This window comes from Lynx rufus, unplaced genomic scaffold (genome assembly GCF_022079265.1).
Source record: "Lynx rufus isolate CCGP_SWC_20201006 ecotype Redwood Valley unplaced genomic scaffold, mLynRuf1.p SCAF_11, whole genome shotgun sequence".
Lineage (NCBI taxonomy): Eukaryota > Metazoa > Chordata > Mammalia > Carnivora > Felidae > Lynx > Lynx rufus.
The window spans coordinates 9,098,084-9,121,021 of NW_025814825.1; the positions used below are offsets into that span (position 1 = coordinate 9,098,084).

The 22,938-nt window shown below is 35.8% G+C and overlaps 1 protein-coding gene across 1 annotated transcript in view; it reads right to left on the minus strand.

Moving 5' to 3' along the window:
* The window catches only part of CTNNA3 (catenin alpha 3), a 1,681,070-nt gene that overhangs the window by 553,269 nt on the left and 1,104,863 nt on the right, over positions 1-22,938 (minus strand). The window contains exon 10 of the mRNA XM_047071866.1: positions 15,742-15,898. Within this exon, the coding sequence (XP_046927822.1) occupies positions 15,742-15,898 (157 nt within the window). The remainder of the gene's footprint in view (positions 1-15,741; positions 15,899-22,938) is intronic.

The following is a 22,938-nucleotide window of genomic DNA, read 5'->3' on the forward strand; positions in this document are numbered from 1 at the left end:
TTTAGTTTAGCTCAGAAGGATATTTCTTTTGCTTTATCACCATCTACAAAATTGTCCTGCTGTGTCCTCATCGGCAACCAATGGCTTACAGAGGAAGGGACTTGATCTTTTGTTAATTAATAGACTGAAAGGAAGAATGAGTAACAAATCGAAAGTTAGCCTTCAAAGTTAGGTGTATCCTTCCGTGTGATTCAATAAAGTTCCAGATGGAAAAACCCAGAATTATGGTCTAAACATGACCTCCATATTTTGACATTAAAAAAAACGGGTGCTGGGGGTGCTGAGTCGGTTAAGCACTAACTCTTGATTTGGGCTCAGGTCATGGTCTTGTGATTGTGAAATCGAGCCCCATGTCTGACCCCATGCTGAGCATGCAGTCTGCTTAGGATTCTCTTTCTCCCTCTCTCTGCCCCTCCTCCCCTCAAAATAAATAAATAAACATTTAAAATATAGGCAAAAACCAATTTAAGAGGAAAAATAATTTTTAATAGGGAATAATAGGCTGCTGTGAAAGATAGGTGCTTTTATGTGCTCTTTATATTAGAGTAGCTAAAAATAACATCATTATTATTTATTGTCTTAGAGAATTTGAGCAATTTAGGAATTATTTGTGACAGCCTTCTACATATTAAACATGATTATACTAGCCAATTTTTTTCTAGGTGGAACAATAAATGAGGAAATATCTATAAAACTCTTAGAGTTCTTGGGATCAAAATTTCCACACATGTTAATGGCAGCATTTCTAAAAACAAAAACAAACAAAACATTAAAAAAGCCATGCACCAAAGTAAACACACCACACACGTGCGCGCGTGCATGCACACGCACACACACACACAAACACACACACACAATTAGACAGCTATTAGAACCATATAAATATTGATGCAGAAAATTTATAAATTTATTTACTTAAATTGTGACAGTGTAAATATATATCATGTTTTAATAAAGTACTTTTAATACAGCCACCACACTTTTTTTTGCTAAATATGATAGAATAGATCTATACAGAACTGATTTATAATTTAGAGTAAGTCTCCATTGTTCTTCAGCCAGTTTTTATACTTTGGGTTTTTTTTTAATTTTTTTAACGTTATTTATTTATTTTTTTTAATTTTTTTTCAACGTTTTTATTTATTTTTGGGACAGAGAGAGACAGAGCATGAATGGGGGAGGGGCAGAGAGAGAGGGAGACACAGAATCGGAAGCAGGCTCCAGGCTCCGAGCCATCAGCCCAGAGCCCGACGCGGGGCTCGAACTCACAGACCGCGAGATCGTGACCTGGCTGAAGTCGGACGCTTAACTGACTGCACTACCCAGGCGCCCCGAACGTTATTTATTTATTTATTTATTTATTTATTTATTTATTTATTTATTTATTTTAAATTTTTTTTTAACGTTTATTTATTTTTGGGACAGAGAGAGACAGAGCATGAACGGGGGAGGGGCAGAGAGAGAGGGAGACACAGAATCGGAAACAGGCTCCAGGCTCGGAGCCATCAGCCCAGAGCCCGACGCAGGGCTCGAACTCACGGACCGCGAGATCGTGACCTGGCTGAAGTCGGACGCTTAACCGACTGCGCCACCCAGATGCCCCCAGTTTTTATACTTTGAATATGAGGTTACCCTATGTAATGTACTGATCATAAACAATGTATACAATTTTAGCTAACTAGATTTTATAACCCAATTCAGAAAGAAAGAGTAAAATCACAAGATTGAATATCTCTGTTTTCATGAAATTTCCCACGTAGTTAGGCGAAGAGGATTTATTTGCAATTTATTATGGAAACAGAAAGCACATAAATCACCATCAAAAGGGTGGATACAAATTTGCAAGAAGATATTAAATGACTCCTTGGGAATTTAAATGTTGTTATTATATATTGAATTATTTAGATACACAAAAAGCCCATTTTTCATTCCTCTGATGACCATTTTCCACATATAGTACATTAGAAATTCATTTAAAAAAATAAGTTTCATCTTAGGTTGATGAAATTCCTGAAATTTCCTAACATAGACTAACTTGAAAAGGCCTTGGGGAGTTGTGTTTTACCTGGTCTAGATGGCACTGGATATTTTAAAATCAAAATATTACAATTAAGTGTTCGATTTTTGGTAGTTTCAAGTATATATATTTTTAGTTTAGATTTTTAATAGTCATATTCCTAAATTATCAATTAACAGGTATAGTTATGAAAAACTGAAATTTCAAAGCAGCTGATTTCCTACAAGGAAATGTATGGTGTAGAAAGAAAACAAGTACATATAAAATTATAAATGGAAGGGCGCCAGGGTGGCTCAGTTGATTAAGCATTTGGATCTTGGTTTCAGCTCAGGTCATGGTCCCACAGTTCATGTGTTCAAGCCCCACATCAGGCTCTGTGCTGACGGTGTGGAGCCTGCTTGGAATTCTCTCTCTTCCTCTCTCCCTGCCCCACCCCTGCTCACATGAGTGCTCTCTCCCTCTCTCTCTCCCAAAATAAATTTAAAAAAAAACTTAAAAAAAACTTATAAATGGATGTAAATGGTTAGCTTATTTGTAAATTCTTGCTAATTATACATTTTAAAAAATGCTATGGAGAACCAGATTGAAAATTATTTGCTGTGCATCCATAATTATTAGAGAGATGAATAAAATAATACTATAGTAAATATGGATTTTGCTTTGGACCTTCTTTGAATTAAATCCTATAGGTCCTAAATGCCAACATATGAGAGAGTGATCACAAACTGAAGTAATAATTACAAAATGATGAGATTTCAAAGATTGGCTGTCACACAATTTCTTTGCTGATAGAAAGACAGCCTAAACAGAACCCATTTTACCACATTACAATTGGCATCAGAAAGACTGTTTCCTCAATTAGACTATAGATCTGTAATAAATAAGTCCAATGTGTCTTACTCACCATTGTCATTTCTAGGGTAAATACAAATTGTTCAATAAATATTTGTTGACTAACACAATAAATGATTAACTTGCCAATACCAAAATGTGTGTTGGGTTCCTGCTTCAAAGACATTCATTCCTCCATTACTTACTATCACAATTTCCATGAAGATGGTAGCATAGAATATCACTCAAATTGTGTTATCATACCCTTATGGAAAAATTTTCAGCTTTAGCTTTGATTATTCATATGCCCAATGTAAAAAGATTCTAGTCCCTAAAACAGGTTCTGATTATTTTGATGCTTTAGATCTAATCCATAGAAGGAAAATGTCTGTCATGCAGCTCTGCTTCTCAAGAGGCAAGAACTTTCATCAAAATTCTTAATAAAGGGAAATTTGTAAAAACCTAGGAAAGGTTACAGAAGGGTCTTCAATTTTACATGTAATAACAAGTATTACAAAAGTGAAGGTTTGATAAAGATTCCTGATAAGGTTACATTGTTTAATATTCTATGTACTCTAGTCTTTTATGGATGCTTGAAATATTTCACAATTGTTTTTTTAAGTCTAGCCATCCTTTTGATACCCTCATTCACAAAACAAGGGTAAAAAATGGGACAAAACCTCACCAAATATCAGTCCATCACAATCTGACCCTTAGTGATAAAGGTTTAGGCTCACGTTCACAAAGCATTTTCTTACTCAGTATTACTGAGATTCACAATCAAACTCAAGAATACTGGGTGATCTCCATTATTTGGTAAGTTTCAGGTGCAGATATGGGTCACCTGGGAAGATCTCTGTGTTAGCCCAGGCACAGAATCAATCATGCTGTCTGTCCTTCTACCTTGACATTTATTCCTCCAGTAACTCCTTTATTATAAAAGTTTAAGAAAAGTAGAAATCATAATAAAATATAGAAACTAATCTACGTACTTCAATAACAATGGATGCTATTTTTTCATCAGATTTTGTTATGATATTACTTTTAAAGAATAAAGCATTACAATCTAAGTCCCACATGTACTCTTTCTCAGTCCCATCCAACTTCTTCTTCTCCAGAGTTAATCACTCTTATGTATTTGTTATGTGTGGCATTTATGGCACCCTACTGTTCACATTGCTCTAAAACTTGCTAATTTACTCAATATTGGTTTTAAAAATCTGTTGACATATGAAACAAGTTTGTTTTAATGACTATGTTTGCTGCTATTTATTCATTCTCCTACTGATGGGTTTTTATATTATTTTAAACTTTCACTATTTAAAACAATCCATAATGATCATATTTGCACAATTTTTCTTTATGAATATGTGTACAAGTTTCTCATATACATATATGGGTATTTGTGGCAAAATAGTCCAGGTACTACATACTCCTGTTTTGTTCTTCAAACAAATTATAAAAATTTACCTTCCCAGAAGCAGTGTGTAAGAGTTCCCATTCTACTACATCTTGTCAATATCTGACATTAAATCATAATGTACTAAGTATTGGGATAGTTTAAAAAGGTAATCCTTTTTTAAAAAAAATATATGAAATTTATTGTCAAATTCGTTTCCATACAACACCCAGTGCTCATCCCAAAAGATGCCCTCTTCAATACCCATCACCCACCCTCCCCTTCCTCCCACCCCCCATCAGCCCTCAGTTTGTTCTCAGTTTTTAAGAGTCTCTTATGCTTTGGCTCTCTCCCACTCTAACCTCTTTTTGTTTTTTTTTTTTTTTTTTTTTTTTTTTTTTTTTTTTTTTTTTTTTTAACAAGGTAGTCCTTTAAAGAGATTTATCTTTGGGGCTCCTGGGTCACTTAGTTGGTTAAGCATCTGACTCTGAACTTTGGCTTAGAAAATGATCTCACAGTTCATGAGATTAAGTCCTGCAATGAGCTCTGCACTGATAGCATGGAGCCTGCTTGGGATTCTCTCCCTCCCTCTCTCTTTACCCTTCTCCCGTGCGTGCTCTCTTTCCCAAAATAAATAAGTAAACATTTTAAAAAATTAAAGAGATTTACCTTTATCATACCTGTTTTAAATTTTAAGAATGGCCTGCCAAAGATACTAGTAAATAACATCTATCTTTTACTAGGCCACTTACTATGTCTTAATCACTCTTCAAAGCATTTTAAATACAGTAAAATCTTGGATTGTGAGTAACTTGTTCTGTGAATGTTCTCCAAGATGAGTAAACATTTCTAATAAATTTTAACTTGGTAAACGAGTGATGCCTTGCAATATGAGTAGTATGTGACACCAAACATCACATGATCACAACTGAGCCAATGGTTCTCTCTCTTTCTCTTTCTCTCTCTCTTTCACTGCAGGATTGTGGGTGACTGTCTCCCATTCTCAGATGCTCAGTCTCAGGCTGTCTGGCAGAAATCAGTGATTATTCAGAACATTGGAAGGTGCCCACAACTGACACTAGTGTATTTTTTGTCACTTCAAAGCACCTATGGTCTATATTTTCACTCATATGTGGACCTTGAGAAACTTAACAGAAGACCATGGAGGAGGGGAAAGGGGGGGAAGTTACAGAGAGGGAGGGAGGCAAACCATAAGAGACTCTTGGATACTCAAGAAAAAAATGAGGGTTGATGGGGGGTGCGGGAGAGGGGAAAGTGAGTGATGGGCATTGAGGAGGGCACTTGTTGGGATGAGCACTGGGTGTTGTATGGAAACCAACTTGACTATAAATTATATTAAAAAATAAAAAGCACCTATGGCTAGTCCTTTGCTTTTCCATACAACAGTAAGCTTAGGAATGCTTTGCTTCATTCTAGGTCAGGCTGCCTGCAGATATAGACCCTTTCCCCTGCTGCCTTATTGCTAGTTACATCAAACACAGTATATGACAAGAGTTTATTAATACTGTACTACAGTCAACATCCATTAGTGATAATGAAAGTCATCCTGCACAATAACCCTCTCTTGTCTCCCTCACACCAACCATGAAGGTTTTCAAAGGTAAGTGCAGGTTAATTTGTCTTTCTTTATATTTTGTTATTTTCTTTATTATTTTATATTATATTACAGTATTATAATCATTTTATATGAATATTTTTGGGTTGTGGAATAAATCATCTGAGTTTACATTACTTCTTATGGGGAAATTAGCTTTGGTATGCAAGTGCTTTGGATTATAAGCATGGTTCTGGAATGAGTTATGCTCACAAACCATGGTTTTATTGTCTATCATTTTATTTAATTCTCCCAACCATGAAAGAATGTGAGTTCTAAGAAGGTAGAGAGTCCTGTTCTATCTTCAGAATTTAACAGTCTTATCACCTAGTAGGTGCTCAGTACATATTTGTTAAATAAATGAGTAAATGTGTCTTAGTTCGTGCAGGCTGCTCTAACACAATTAACACAGACTAGGTAGTTTATAAACAGAAATTTATTTCTTACTCTTCTAGAGGCTGGGAGTTCCAAGATCAAGGCACCTGCATGGTTGTATTCTGATGAGAGCCTTCTTCCTGGTTTATATCCAATGCCTCCCACTATGTTCTCACATAGTGGAAGGGGCTAGGATCTCTGTAGGGTCTCCTTTATAAGAAGATTAATCCCATTCATGAGGGCTCCACATTACTGACCTAAGTACCACCCAAAGGCCCTGCCTTCTAATACTTTCATATAGGACACTAGGGTTTCAGCATAAGAATTCGGTGGGACCCAAACATTCAGACCATGGCAAAATAATATAATTATTAATATTTTAGAGAAGGGAATTTAATGAGTTGAGATTATTTTCCAAAGATTTGGTAGGAAATGACAAAATCATCAATCCTAAGCATGCTTAACCCACTCCAGATTCTTCTCTTCCTGTGCATCCCATGGATTCTAGAGATAAAATCCATTGTATTGATGCCTCATCTATAGGATTTCCTTCAGTGGTGAAATATTAGTAGGAATGATATATGCTTTGTGAGTATGTAATTCCTAGCTGTATTTCTCAAATACACATAAATTGTTCACAACACAAGCTCTGGAGCCATTCTGTAAGAAGAGGTTTTTACTGTTTTGTTAAGATTCTCCAGGATGCTATTAAAGACCCAAAAGTATGCCAACACAAATTTTCAATTTCAGATACATGACTTCATACTTTCAGGTCTTGTATCTGCAGCCACCAGTGTAGCAGGAGGCATGTTCTTTCCATTTTTCCTATCTTTGGAGAAAATATTGGTGGGGAGCATCCTGCTTTTCCTGCCCAAAACCCCTTCATTTGTGACTGAAGACTTTGGTCTTTCAGAATGCTCAGGAGCACATCTTAGACTCACAAGTAGGTGGGGGACTATTGTATGGGAAGGAGAAACTTTCCTTTGAATCCGTCATCTAATCTATAAAATTTCCCACAGGAGTCACCATATTAAGGATTTTTTTCCCACAGGAGTCACCATATTAAGTGTAATTACTCAAATTACACTTATTAAATGCATGTATTAGGGGCACCTGGGTGGCTCAGTTGGTTAAGCTTCTGACTTCAGCTCAGGTCATGATCTCACAGTTCATGGGTTTGAGCCCCACTTGGGGCTCTGGGCTGACAGCTTAAAGCCTGGAGCCTGTTTCGGATTCTGGGTTTCCGTCTCTCTCTGACACCCCCCGCCCCACACTTGTGCTCTGTCTCTCTCTCTCTCTCTCTCTCTGTCAAAAATAAACATTAAAAATCTTTTAAATTAAAAAAAATAAATGCATGTGCTTACAGTTGAGACACTGTTCAGAAATAACTAAATGCAAATGAAATTTTGGACTCACTTTGATTCTCTGTTTTTGTTGAAAATTTCTGTCAATGTGTCCATCACAAATAATATGGTAATTAATACTGTACATACATTTTCTATGGAAATTTTTTTAAAAAATCCCTTGTTTAGATAAAAAAGTCTATTTTACCATTCAGAGGTTTTATAAGTACATAGCTATTAAATCTTCAGAATTTAGGAAATATTTATTACCTTTATATACAAGTGTAAGGCATAATCCCATAGTGCTGGTTACCTCACCAGTAAGATTATTGATGATTCCTCCAGCTTACCTTAAAGTTCTGACAAAAATTCTCAAATCTGATTTTAATAAAAATGACTTCTAATTATAGCTTTTCTAAAAATCAAATTCTTAATATTCAAACAATAGTCCTGCAGTAATCTATTGTTCATTCAATGAGAGCATCTTGAGTGAACTTGCCTGTTAGTGCATGGAATGATGTGTGATAAATTCCAGTTCCCGTGCCCAAACTATGCTTTCGTCATGTAAGTTTAGGTAGTTATTCAAAACATGATTATCAACAGAGCAATAATGGATTACTTTGGGGGAACCTATTCAACCATTTTTGAAAGCATGCTTTCTACCTGTCTTTCCATGACTTCTGTAAAGCTAGCTGTGTGTATAATCTCCCTGAAGTCTCCACAGTGATCACTGAGGCATATACCATCACATGAAAATATAATCACAGAGAACCAAGAGGAACAAAAGATCTTAGAACCACAATAACACTGTCTTTTGATTTTAGCTGATGGCACAGAAGATTCTGGCTATACATCATCACCGCACTATTCAGATGAAGAAGAGATCCTTTCCTTGGGAAATGGGCACCTGAGTTAATTCAGCCTGAGCCAGGTTAAAGTCATCAAATTGGCTCTCACCTCACCTTCCTACTATCGCATCTTGGATGTGCCATATGTTTAATTTCTTGGAGGCAAAGTGAAGAAAGTGAGGGAAGACCTGTTTGATATGGGGTTTACTTTATTTTTCCTTCTAAGAACAATTAAATCATTTTTTAGCTCTATCTACTTCATTCTGTACGATAAGAGTGGTTTTCAGCATCTGGAGTTAGTGCTCTGAAAAACTGATATAGTCTGTGACACTACTATTAAATATTTTAGGTGATTTACATCTTCCTCAAATATTTAGGGTCTTATATAATACCACCCGTTGACTTTTCACACCAGATGTACCCTCTATTCCTGTAATGAAGCCACCATGTGCTTTCACACATTTTTCTCTATTTCTGGGATGCTATTCCAATTTCTTCAAGGTTCAATTCAACAATTCAGTTCAAACAGGATCACCTTAAAAATGGTTCCCTCAGGGCGCCTGGGTGGCTCAGTCGGTTAAGCGTCCGACTTCGGTTCAGGTCATGATCTCGCGGTCCGTGGGTTCAAGCCCCGTGTCGGGCTCTGTGCTGACAGCTCAGAGCCTGGAGCCTGTTTCAGATTCTGTGTCTCCCTCTCTCTTTGACCCTCCCCTGTTAATGCTCTCTCTCTGTCTCCAAAATAAATACATGTTAAAAAAAAATGGTTCCCTCAATACTCTGACATTTCAACAGCATTAACTACACAGCATTTAATCAGATCCCTTGGGATCTGATCTGTGTATACTTGATCGTGAGTTCTCTGAAAGCAAACATTGTGCCTTTTCCTTCTTTACATCCTTCTCCACTTTGCAGCATACTTACTGCATTGCATGCAGTTGACATTCAATATATTTTTATCAAAATCAATTTTTGCACAATCTGATTTCAAATCCCAATTTTAAGGGAATATATTTTTACTGAAACGTGTCATGTCTTGATGCCTTTAACCAACTAAAATTTCAAATAGGTATAAGATGAAGATATATGTAAGTGCATATGGTAATAGATAATTGGTTATAATTATATCATATAACTTATCTTTGCATAGATACATACTATGTTGGTCACCTTTTATCGCAGCGCCTATTTCATAAACATTATAAAGATTATACTGAGTATTAAGAGTGCTTAGTTTGTGTGCAATTGATACAACATTTGATCTTGCTAATATTATGTGTTTATTTGGTATTAATTTTGAAAGAAAATTATAAATCTATTTATTTTCATTTTTCTTTTTCAAATGATTCAGATACAACTTTTTAGCAGCCAAAGATCATGTTCACTACAATGTCATGAATACAGAGGCTTTTGTTAGTACATTTTTGAGGGCAGCATCAGAGTTATCTTTGTGTCACTAAGTCAAGGTCACAGAACATTGTGATGATTAATGCTTAAAATTATTTTTCATAATTTGAAGATTTTTTTAACTATTTATTCCAAAGATGAATACATTTATTGAAAGCCTAAGGCATAAACCTCCCCAAATTAATCTTGCATAGAATTAAAAAGGGGAATAAGTACTTTTATTCATTCAGCATATACCTATTGAAAGTCAGCCTTCAAGCAAAACTCTGGAAGCAGGAGATTCAACTAGAAAGATTATGTGGTAATTCAGGTAAAGGGAGTGGTTTAACCTGGGGTGAGAGTCATGGATATGGAGAAAAGTGGCTGTAGTAGAGAGAAATCTAGGACATGGAGTAAAAGATCTCCAGACATCCTTCAATATTCAATATTGACTTCACTGAGAGTCAGTAGGATGTTATCTTTAAAATGAGAAAACCTTTTACAATAAGGGAATGGTAGTGCTTATTCAAATCAATAAGTGGTCAATCTCTCTTTCAGAAAATTCCAAACAATTGTCCATGGCTTACTCCATTCCTCACATAGTCTCCTCCCTCCAACAATCCCCACTATCACAGCTTTCTTGCAAGTTAGCTCTGCCACTAACTTTGACTCATTTTTCAATCTCCAGTAGCTTTTGTAGCGTTTAGCACTTAAAATTATGCAATAAATATTTAATGAATGAATTAATAAATGAAAGAAAGGTCATATTTTCACAAACCCTCACATGTAATCAGCTCTTACTAATTGTTGAATAGTTCTTATGGTCCAAGTCATTTCCTCTTTTATCCAAGTTTACTTCTGAATTTAGTTCCTTGAGGTTATAACTCATAATGAGTCAATTAATGCAATGATCCTAAAAGCTGAGGCATGTGTTAATATGTTTCCTTTTCCAAATTTGCATCTTAAACAGAGATCTAAAACATTTTTATACTCCCACATGGATAACTAATCCTGGGGATTTCAGGCATCCTGGCAGGCTGGAAAGATAGAGCTTCCTATATCTCCTCACATAGAAACATCTTCTGTCTATACAAAAGACAGACGTTGATGTGGTCAAAGAATCTTTCAGATCAGCAACTTTCTCACAAGTGTTTTGTTAGACGTATTTTCAGAGAGTGATAAAAAAACATAGTGAATGGTGTGGAAATAATTCTTATGGTAAGTGATGGGACAAAACGTTTGAAAATCTATGCATTTAAGAACTTTTTCTAATTACTTGCAAGACACTGGAAGTTTTTATATAAATAACATTAACTAAAAAGGTCCTCTTTTGGACAACTGAATGCCAGAGAACTTAGCCTGCCAAACACCCTTCTGATTTTACAGGTGGGTTTTTGTTCACTGTTTCATTTTAATTTTACACACAAAAATTTTAAATATATAATAAATTATAAATTGACAAGATTGGCTATATTCCTTATGATTTTCAAGAAAGAACTGATTGTACTTATGTTAAGAGTTTTCTGTGAATAGCTGGAAACAAAAGAATCCAAAAATAGCTTCTAAAAAGTGGTACTTTGACTTCTGTGCATCAAGAGAAATTTGGTGATGATATAAATATACAACTTAAAAATCATCAATGATATTTCTATATTTGGAAGTGCAATAGTTAAAAGACATTTGCTATTATTTTAAGAGCTATTAGTCAATATTGGATTATTTAATTATTCTAAAACATTATATAAGACATTTTAGTGATGTGATCTCTACCTTTGCTAATGACAATAAAATGATAGTTTAAACTCCAAGAATCCTTTCACACCAATTTTAGGTTTTAAGTTTTGTTTATATTTTTATATGGAGAGCTGATGTTCTAAGAATCTCCAAATTTTCATAACTGACTAGGAGACAATGGAGATCTTTTCAGGGCCTCTATTATTTATTCTTAGAAAAGGAAAAAGAAAGGATTGAGTATTGCTGTTAACTACTGAAAGAAAGCCCAGGAAAAGGATGAAATATTTATAAAAATTTTGAAAATATAATATTCTCTAGATAATTCAAAAATATGAACCAACTTCTCAGTTGTTCTACCTGGCAAACAGGAATCAGAAGTCTGTTAGTACAAACAGCATATTCTGAAAGATTATTATAAAGTACCAGCAGAGAAGTATTTCACTGCTAATCACATCTGCAACTTTTTCTAAGAAAATCAGCTCCACACAAAAGCTGCCAGATTGAGACAGCCACCATCACAGCTATTTGAACCATGATTACCCATCCATTGGTTGCCCTTGGATCTTAGACTTAGGACTTCTAGCCACATACTAAAAAAAGATGTATAAAGCCAGCTAGATTCTTACTTATTCGACTAGGGATATTCAGAGAAAAGATGCTATTATCTGTGGTAACGGATGTTGAAAGTTACGATTTAATGAGAGTCATCAATGGGGCTCATGCTAAACTAATACAAGGTAAGTTTATGAAAGCAGAGACCTGAGAAAGGAGTGGATGTCACTGAGTGCTTGGGGTAAACATATGTCTCTAGTCAACAGCAATGTTTTCTTCTTTTCTGTTCATAAAACCCTGGATCTGGTTCGTATGGTAAGTCATTAGTCAGAAAGGTTGAATTATGACTGTTCTAAGCCCAGCAGTTTGCTAGGATATGTTTACACCAGCTCACAAGACCTGTTTTTATAAAATCTCTTCCCAACTCAGAGTTCAGTGACATCACATCAGTAGCTTGACACCTGTCAACATGAGAGTATTTATGCCACAGAAATCAGGAAGTTCTACAAATTAGGACTACCATTTCCTTTGGCCCTTGGTCAGTTATTGACCATTAATCACCACTCCAAGCCCATCATGGAAATCCCATTTCCTTTTGCCAGCAATTTGTCCAGAGATAGATTCAGGAACAAGTTTTGACCTATGACAAGTAAGACAAAGTCTGATGGAATCACCCAAGAAGGATTTCCTCCTGATAACTTGAAGCCAACAAGCTTGCCTTCCTACCTTAGGTGGTACGTATAATGCTTTGAGATGCAACCATAACGGAAAGTCAGTAGAATACAGAGATGTCTACATAGGTCATTAATAACCTAAACCACTACCAACTAGGGCATCCAAAGAGCAGCCAACTAGGAACAGTTCACCCTGGGTATAGAATATAATGGAGTGCATTATCTATAAAGAATTTTAAAACAATAATGAGATACATTAAATATTAGTCCACTTTTTAATTATTACCCTGTACTGACAATGCTATAAACAATGTTAGTGATATTCCTCACATCTTCACTTCCTATCCAAGTCCTTTGGTATGCTTTTGCTAGTAAGTCTAGAATCAACTTTCTTAAACATCTAGTTACATGAAGTAATTGGAGATTTTTGTTATTTAGGAAACTTCCATATGAGTTTTCTGTTATGTGTACGCACAGCATTCTGTTCACAGAAAGTAGCAGACTCAGAAGGTTGCTAGGTCGGGTTAATCCAGCACTGAAAGGAAAAAGCATGAGCATCTGCTCAGAGGCCCTACAGAGCTGCTCAGATGCCAAGCCTTTTACAGCTCTAATCATGCAAGGCTAGGCCAATTACGGTTCCTGTTCTTGTGTGTCCTGGAGAGTCCCCCTATTGTGCTATTAGTATACGTATAATAAACTGCCTTTACATAGAGTATTATGAGAAGTTTCCTTTGTTTTGTAACCTAAAGAACCAACTAAAAACCAGAATTCAACATTTAACAATTAAACAAAAGATTGCCCCAATTCAAGATGTTGATTGGATACACATATGCACAAAATCTATACTAAGAAGACAGCAAATGGACAAAAATATGTTTAACAAGACATTATTTATAGCAATTAAAATTTCAATTTATATAAATGCTAACCAAAGAAGAACAGATAAATGAATTATTTTTTTAAGGAATATATAATGATGTGGGAAAATTCAGCTAAATATTTATGATATACCTAATGACACACTTATTTAAAAACATAAATGGAAATAAATCAGATATCAGTGGTTGTTATTTCTGAATAGTGGAACCAAGAAATGTTAATATTTTTCCCATACACTTTCTATAATTTTCAAAGTTTTTAGCTCTATAGAAATAAGACAATTTTGAAACAATTACTAGGAATTTTCTATCAGGCTCTGTGCAGACCACTCAGAGCCTGGAGCCTGCTTCAGATTCTGTCTCCCTCTCTCTCTTTACCTTCCCCCACTCGCATTCTCTCTTTCTCTCTCAAAAATAAATAAAAATTAAAAAAATTAATTATCACACATTTTCATATCATTAATGTACCATGAAAATATACTAGGGTTCTGACACTATTGTTCAAGATGAGAATATATATATACACGAAAGAAATGAGTTCCACAGGTTAGACAAACCACATCAGGAAACTTTTAAAAGATGAAATAGGGGCGCCTGGGTGGCGCAGTCGGTTAAGCGTCCGACTTCAGCCAGGTCACGATCTCGCGGTCCGTGAGTTCGAGCCCCGCGTCGGGCTCTGGGCTCATGGCTCAGAGCCTGGAGCCTGTTTCCGATTCTGTGTCTCCCTCTCTCTCTGCCCCTCCCCTGTTCATGCTCTGTCTCTCTCTGTCCCAAAAATAAATAAACGTTGAAAAAAAAAATTTAAAAAAAAAAAAAAAAAAGATGAAATAATGTTAGAAATTCATGAGAATTTGCATTTTATAAAAAAATACTGTCACATTCCAAGAAAATCTCTTTTCAAAAAAAAAGGAAAATGTGATTTAAGGAGAGCCTTAATTTAAAAAAAAATTTTTTAACGTTTATTTATTTTTGAGACAGAGAGAGACAGAGCATGAACGGCGGAGGGGCAGAGAGAGAGGGAGACACGGAATCGGAAGCAGCAGAGAGCCTTAATTTTTAAGACAAATAAAAAAGATTAAAGAGTAGTTCTTTGCTATTACAACAATATAATCAAAACCCAAGTTATGCTTCTGAGAATATGGCTTTATGAGAATAATTTCATAATCCTGTGGGATGCTGTTCTATTCTGTAATAAAAGAATCATCTAGGTTTGACATGGAATCTCAAACACATCTAAGTGACATAGTTAGTGTTTAGATTTATTTATTTGATTGTTTAGATCACCGTTATTCAAATACATATACAGGAAGCTGAAGTACATAGTGTATCTCAAATCAATGAAGAGTTTTCCTGTGTATCTACCCATCTCTCTCTCTCTCTCTCTCTCTCTCTCTCTCTCTCTCTCTCTGTCTCTCTCTGTCTCTGTCTCTCTCTCTCTCTCTCTCTCTCTCTCTCTCTCTATATATATATATATATATATATATATATCCATTCTGAGTGGAGAAAAACTCTGTTGGAAGAGAAGTGCAGGGAAATCAAAAGATGTAAATCCCTCTTTTTTTTCTTTTTTTCCCTTCCCCTCCCCCATAGAGGTTAGAGTAGGAGAGAGAGCCAAAGCATAAGAGACTCCTAAAAACTGAGAACAAACTGAGGGTTGGGGGGGGGTTGGGTGATGGGCATTGAAGAGGGCATCTTTTGGGATGAGCACTGGGTGTTGTATGGAAACTAATTTGACAATAAATTTCATATAATAAAAGAGAGAGAAAAAATGTAAATATACTACAGGGGGGAGATGATTTTTTATTTGAAAAGCCAGAAAATGCCTAAGAATTGCAGCTCCAATTTTCAATTATGCTTTGTCCATGAATAAGAGTTTGTTTTAGAGACACAGTGTAAATTGTTGAATTGTAAGGATTACCAGGCATGAGGCTCATTATCTTAGAGTAGACCACACATAGCAGCACTTTGCTTCGAGAAAGATGATCATTAAAAAGAGTCTCATTATATTGCATAAAATTAATTATATTCAGAATTACCCTGCTTCAGAAAACTGACAAGAGCAAACGTATAAATTAAAAGATTTAAAACATACCAGATACAGCGAGGAAGTCATCAATGCTTGTGATGTCATCTACAGCTTCGGTGAGGACGTGGATATGATTCTCCCATGTGTGCTTGTACATTTCCATGTTTTTTTTGACCACTTGACTTTTGGGTCTTGCAGCCAAAGCAAGTGCAGCATTAATGATCTGCAAAGATGGAGAATGTTCACATGGTAATTTCTTTGGAGATAGTAACCAGTGTGCAGATAATGGGTATTCTTTAAAAAAAGAAAAATAGACAAATACATCTTTAACAAGGACAATGGTAAAATGCCCTCGTGTATAACTCCCTCCTTGCTTTTGGTAATACTTTAATTTTATTTGCGGCAATAGTTTAATTAATTTTAGAACTACTTATTGTCAATGCACTAAGAATTGCAAGAGATACGAAGATAATTGGTATCTGCCTTAAAGGAGCTTCTCTATTACTCAGTGGGAAGGGCAACATATAAGCATAACTCAATTCAGTATGCAATACATATCATAACCACAACTAATGGTCAATAGTCTTTAGAAAGCTGAGAGATCACCTTCAGCAGAAGTCCTAAAGAAAGTCTTCAGGGAAGAGAGACATGTTAACTGGTCATTTGGATTCACACTGCACAACTCAGTAGGGAATGTTTGCAACTATTTGCAAAGCACTGGAATAAGATCTTTGACTTCCTTGAGGTCTTGCAGAATTTTGCCAGTAAATATTCATTATTAACTAATTCATTAGTTCATTCATTCATTCATTCATTCATTATTTCAAATATATTTTGAGTGTCTTTTATGTATTAAGCATTGTTCTAGATTTTAGGGATATGGCAATAAATAAGACAGAAGCAAAATCATTGCCTTCATGGAGCTTTTATTACAGGTAAGCACAGAGGCAATTAGCAAGTTAAGTAAGTGAAATATATGGTCTGTTACATGGTTATAAGAACCAAGGAGGAAAAAAAAAATAGACCAAAGAAAGGAGAAAAGGAGTGGACTGGTCGTGAGGGCAGGAAGTTTATGATTTTAGCGAGGCCTCACACTGAAGTGGCTAGTTGAGTAAAATCGCTATTGGAAAAGAATGATGGGACAGGACACAGAAGTATCAAAATTCAAAAGGTGGAAAAATGGAGGAAATGCCGTGAAAATGGTGAGCAGTCTCACCGAGAGCCTGGGTATGCAAAAGAAATCAACAGGAATCTTTGATAGTCCTGTTCAGGACCTGGCCTTATTTGGAAGGCAGTGGAGAGTCTCTTTGACTTTTGAGCAATTTGCTCAGAAATAAACTTCATCACTTTTTTAAGATTTATTTATCTATTTTGAGAGAGAGAGAAAGGATCCCAAACAGGCTCCACACTGTCAGCAGGGAGCCGGATGTGGGGCTGGAACCCACAACCCATTATATCATTACTTGAGCCAAAACCACGAGCCAGAAGCTTAACCAACTGAGCCCCTCATGTGCCTCAGAACTAAACTTTAGAGAAATTAATCTGGCACAGTTGGCTACTGCAATAGGTTACAGGAGCAAGACAGAGCCTGGACTGCAAGGGTGGAGGTAATGAAAAGGTTTTGACAAAACTTCCAATTAATTAAGGAAGGATGAGGATACATCAAATTATTGCCAAAAATATCATACAGCCATTAAGAAATCTGTGGACAATACATCCAAAATAGCACAATAACAGTAGATTACAAAATATTATGCTCCAGAGCAAACACTGAAATGCAAACATGATAGAAATAAAAGTTAAATGAATACATGCATCAATTAATAATGGTTCTTTCAGAGGTATGGAATTTCCAGTGCTTTTTATTTTATTTGTGTGTGTAACTGAGTTTTTCAGATTTTTTAATGGTGAATATGTTTTAGTTTTATACTCAGAATAAATGGAATTCTTTTTTATTTTTTTGAAGTTATTCATCAAAGAAAGATGATAATTAAGGTTTTTCTATCAGTAGCGTGGAAAATGATTTTAGTATTGATGGAAAAGGAGAAGTCAGAGAGCCAAAAAGTCAGTCAGGGTTATAGAAGCAAATGTGTGCAGTTGTTTTGGAGGACAGTGTTAATGAGGAGTATTAGATGTCAACTTTCCTATTAGAGATATTGACATTGAAGTGACCCAGCCCTCCAATACAAATCTCCATACCTGAGCTATGGAATTGGAGCTCATAAAAAAAGTAGTCATTCATTTACTCATTTATTTGTCCATGCATTGAAACAAAGTAGTTTTATATATAGCAGCAATGATTCAGATTCTACACTGGATACTGAACTCACAATCAAAAAGATTCCACCACAGGTTCTAAAACAGTTCATAATCTAGTAGGGAAATCAGCCCAAAGCCAGGCAATTGCAACATACCAGTGATTCTCAGCCATTAGCCTGTATCAGAATCACCTGGAGAGCTTGTTAAAATACAAATTCCTGAGCCAAACCCTAGAGTTTCTGATTCACATGATGTGCTTTGGGGCCTCAGATTTTGCCTTTCCAAGTTCCCTGGTGACAGTGATGTGCTACTGGCTTGGGGTTCCGGTTCTGAGAATCACTGCAAGATATAGATAGATAGTTAGATGATAGGTGATAGATGATAGACAGACAGATAAATAGATGGTAGGTAGGTAGGTAGGTAGGTAGGTAGGTAGGTAGGTAGGTAGATGATAGATAGATAGATAGATAGATAGATAGATACAAAGATAGATAAACGCTATAACATGGGGGCTATTGTAAAGGGAGCACAGGATGCTCTATAATACGTGGGAAAGGTTTCCAGGAAAGATGTCCCAAAGGACTAAAATCTGAAAAATGAGCATAAATCACTATAATGTGATATCCTTTTTAAGGAAAGGGCAATAACGTGTGCAATGGCTTAGAAGCAGAGCCAAACCTCACCTCCTAAGGAATATTCAGCAAAAAGGAGGTAGTAATAGATTTTGAAGAAAATCAAAGAAGACAATGGTAAGAATAGAACAACCTTTGGAAAGTTCCAACATATAGAAGGGAAAAATAAATTGTAAATGACAAAGATGAGAGAAGGAACCATCAAGGAGGATGTAGAAAAGAAAGGTATTAGAGAGTCAGATGAGGAAGAAAATTTTTTCAAAAGGTTAAATTCTGTCAAGAATAATGAGGACTAAAATCAGCTTCTGAATGTGGAAAACAGAAGTCAATAGTGTAGCAGAATACTGGGCACAGGATTCAGATTTCACCAAAATATGATGACAATAAGAACAAAAAAGAACCATTTTCTACTCAGTAACCTAAAGGCTGCACCTTGCTTAAATGACTTTCAGTGAATTATTGGAGGTAGAGGAGGGGAGAAATTAGTTGCTTGAAAATATTGTGTTGATATTCTTTTATTTCATGTTTATGAAAGAGGATCACATTGAATTTTAGGGAAACACATACTGCTTTTAGCAATAACTACCGTGCAGTATTCTTTGACTTCAGTTTTAGAGTTTTATTAACCTATTAACTTATAATGTACGTTTGTGTACATTGCAAAGCCTCTGGTCTCTGGTGTTTCATTGTCCCTGCAATTGGACAGCTGTGTACATATGTGGTTGTGCTGAAATTATGCCTTTGCAGAAAGGCATACTTTTAAAGAACTGGTGCAGAACCCTCGGTGGGAATATGGAGTCATGAACATAAGACAGGCTATATTTTGTAAGGACATTTTCCGTTCTGCTTCTGATCCAATTTATCTGATTCAACAGTGCACACTATGAGAAAACTTTATCCTACTTGACTATCCTGGTATGTAGCTTAAATCTAAAAGCAGACAAAATTCAGAAGATGTCCTAGCCCTCTTTAAGGCAGAAAAAATCTTCATCCCAATGTCACACTCCTAGAATTTTATCTATATATCTGGGGAGGGGGGGAGACAATTCTGAAGTCATCTTCTTCCAAAAGTAAAGGTGTACGAAATACACTACACTGCTTTCTGAGGCATTTTTCTTCAGATTACAGTTGAGATGTGTGCATGTCAGAATCACTCTTCACCCTTAACCCTGTGAATCACCTAGTCAGTTCACCTTCGAAAGAGTCTCTAACTTCAGGAGCTTATTATATTTTAACATGACCAATTTAATAGCCTTCTAAATATTTCCTAATTCCAGTTTTACTCCAAGCCATTCTCCCTACTACAAACACATTTCTTTTTCTTTTTTTTTCTTTTTTTTCTACATTTATTTATTTTTGAGAGACAGAGAGAGAAAGCGTGAGCAGGGGAGTGGCAGAGAGAGACGGAGACACAGCAGAGTCTGAGGCAGAGTCCAGGCTCCGAGCTGTCAGCACAGAGCCTGACTCGGGGCTGGAACTTATGAACTGTGAGAGCATGACCTGAGCCGAAGTCGGACGCTTAACTGACTGAGCCACCCAGGCGCCCCCACATTTCTTTTTCAAATGCAGAAATGACCACATCCCTCCCTTGCTGATAACCTTTGACAGAATCCTAGTTAACTAAGAATAAAATCCAAATGCCTTTTCACTGATTCACAGTCTAAAATCCTCCACAAGCTGGCCCTTATCTACAGTTCTCTGTGCTATGATAATCCCCTGTTCCCCCATGTTAGCCTATGTTCTGGCCATACTGTCCTAAGCTCCATTTCCTGATGATACCATGTATCTTTACATCTCTATGACTCCTTTTACAACTGAAAACACCTTAACATTCTTGCTCCATTTCTTTCCCTGCTCTGGTCCATCTGAGGAAATATTTCTTACCTCTAAAAACTGTTGAAATGTCACCATATACTGTGAAACCTGCCCTGTTCCCTATAACCAGGTAACAGAATTGTATTCTGTATTCTTGTATTCTTGTATTCAAACTCGTTGTTCATATAACTAAATAGTTGTGGTATTGTACAACTGTTTATACACATGTCTGCTTCACATGAGCCTCTTTCATAGGTGGGACTGTGTCCTGTTCATCTTTACTTCTTGCTACACTAAGCATGTCAGTCAGAGTTATTACTATATTTATAAACTACCTCTAAAACACACGATTCTATTCTCTCTACAAATCTGTCTATTCTAGATACCTCACAGAAATGGAATCATGATATTTGGCCTTTTGTGCCTGAGTTTTCCACATATAATAATATCTTCAAGGTTCATCCATGTGCTAGAATGTGTCAAAACCTCATTACTTTTTAAGGCTGAACAACACTCCACTATATGTACCTACCATATTTTGCTTCTGCATTCATCTGTTGATGGAAATAGGGTTGTTTCCACCTTTTGGTCATTATGAATAATACTTCTAGGAACATTGATGTACAAATATGGGGTTGAGTCTTGGTATACACCCAGGAATAAAATTTCTGAATCATATGATAATTTTATTTATATTTAATTATTTTGAGGGAATATCATACTATTTTCAGCAATGGCTTCAGCTTTCTACATTTCCACAATGAACAAAAGCTCCATTTTCTCCACATTTTTGCCAACACTTATGTTCTGCTTTTGTTAAAAATAGTATCTGGCATCATGTGTGTGAAGTAGAATCTCATTGTGGTTCTGATTTTATTTCCCTAATCATTAGTGATATTGAGCATATTTCATGGGCTTATTGGCCATTTATGTACATTATTTGCATAAATATCTATTCAAAAATTTTGCTCATTTTTAAATTAAGCTGTTTGGTTTTTTGTTGTTGAGTTTTAGGGATTTTAAAATATATTTTGGATATTAATCTCTTAGCAGATAGATGATTTGCAAATGTTTTCTCCCATTCTGTGGGTTGTCTTTTCATTCCCCTGGTAGTGTCCTCTGTTGCACAAAAGTTTTTCATTTTAATAAAGTCTAATTGATCTATTTTTTCTTTACTTTCCTGTGCTTTTGGTGTCATATGAAAGTAATCATTACCAAATTTAATATCGTGAGTTTGTTGTCCTATGTTTTCTTGAATTCTGCAGTTTTAGCTATTATTTTGAGGCCTTACATCCATTTTGAATTAATTTTTGTATATGGTGTAAGGTAAGGGTCCAACTTCATTCTTTAACATGTGGATATCCAGCCTTCCCAGTACCATATGTTCAAAAGACTGCTCTTTATCCACTGAAAGATCTTGGCACCCATGTCAAAAATCATTTAACCATATAAGTATACCTTGCAAATACTGCGGGTTCCATTCTTGACCCCCACAACAAAACAAGTCAAATGAACTTTTTGTTTTTGATTTTTCAGTGCAAACTGTAGTCTACTAAGTGTGCAATAGCTTTATTTAAAATAAAAACTAAACAAAACATAAAAAACATGTATATACCTTACCTATAAATATTGCTAAAAAATGTAACCATCATCTGAGCTTTCAGTGAGTCATAATGTTTTTGCTAATGGAGGGTCTTACTTGGTGTTGATGGCTGATGACAGATCAGGGTGGTGGTGGCAGAAGGGTGGGGTGACTGTAGCAATTTCTTAAAATAAGATAAAAATGAAGTTTGTTGGGCGCCTGGGTGGCTCAGTCAGCTAAGCATCTGACTTCAGCTCAGGTCATGATTTTGCAGTCCATGAGTTCGAGCCCCAGGTCCAGCTCTGTGCTGACAGCTCAGAGCCTGGAGCCTGTTTCAGATTCTGTGTCTCCCTCTCTCTCTGATCCTCCCCCATTTATGCTCTGTCTCTGTCTCAAAAATAAATAAACGTTAAAAAAAAATTTTAAAAAATGAAGTTTGTTGCCTCAATCCTCCTTTCATGAACAATTTCTCTGAAAAATGTGACAGGTTGATAGCACCTACCCACAGTAGGATGTTTTTCAAAATTAGAATCAATCCTCTCAAACCCTGTCGCTGCTTTATCTACTCAGTTTATGTAATATTCTAAATCTTTTGTTTTCATTTCAACAATCTTCACCAAGAAGATTTCAAGAATCTTCACCAAGTGTACATTCCGTCTCAAGAAACCACTTTCTCTGGTCATCCATAAGAAGCAACTCATTTGAAAAAGGAACCCTCATGCACAGTTGATGGATATGAAAACTGGTGCAGCCACTGTGGAAAACAGTATGAAGATTCCTCAAAAAATTAAAAATAGAATTATCATATGATCCAGTAATTCCACAACTGAGTATTTACTCAAAGAATATGAAAACACTAATTTTAAAATATGTAAGACTCCCTATGTTTACTGTAGCATTATTTACAATAGCCAAATTATGAAAACAATCCAAGTGTCCATCGATAGATACATGGATAAAGAAGATATGGTGTAT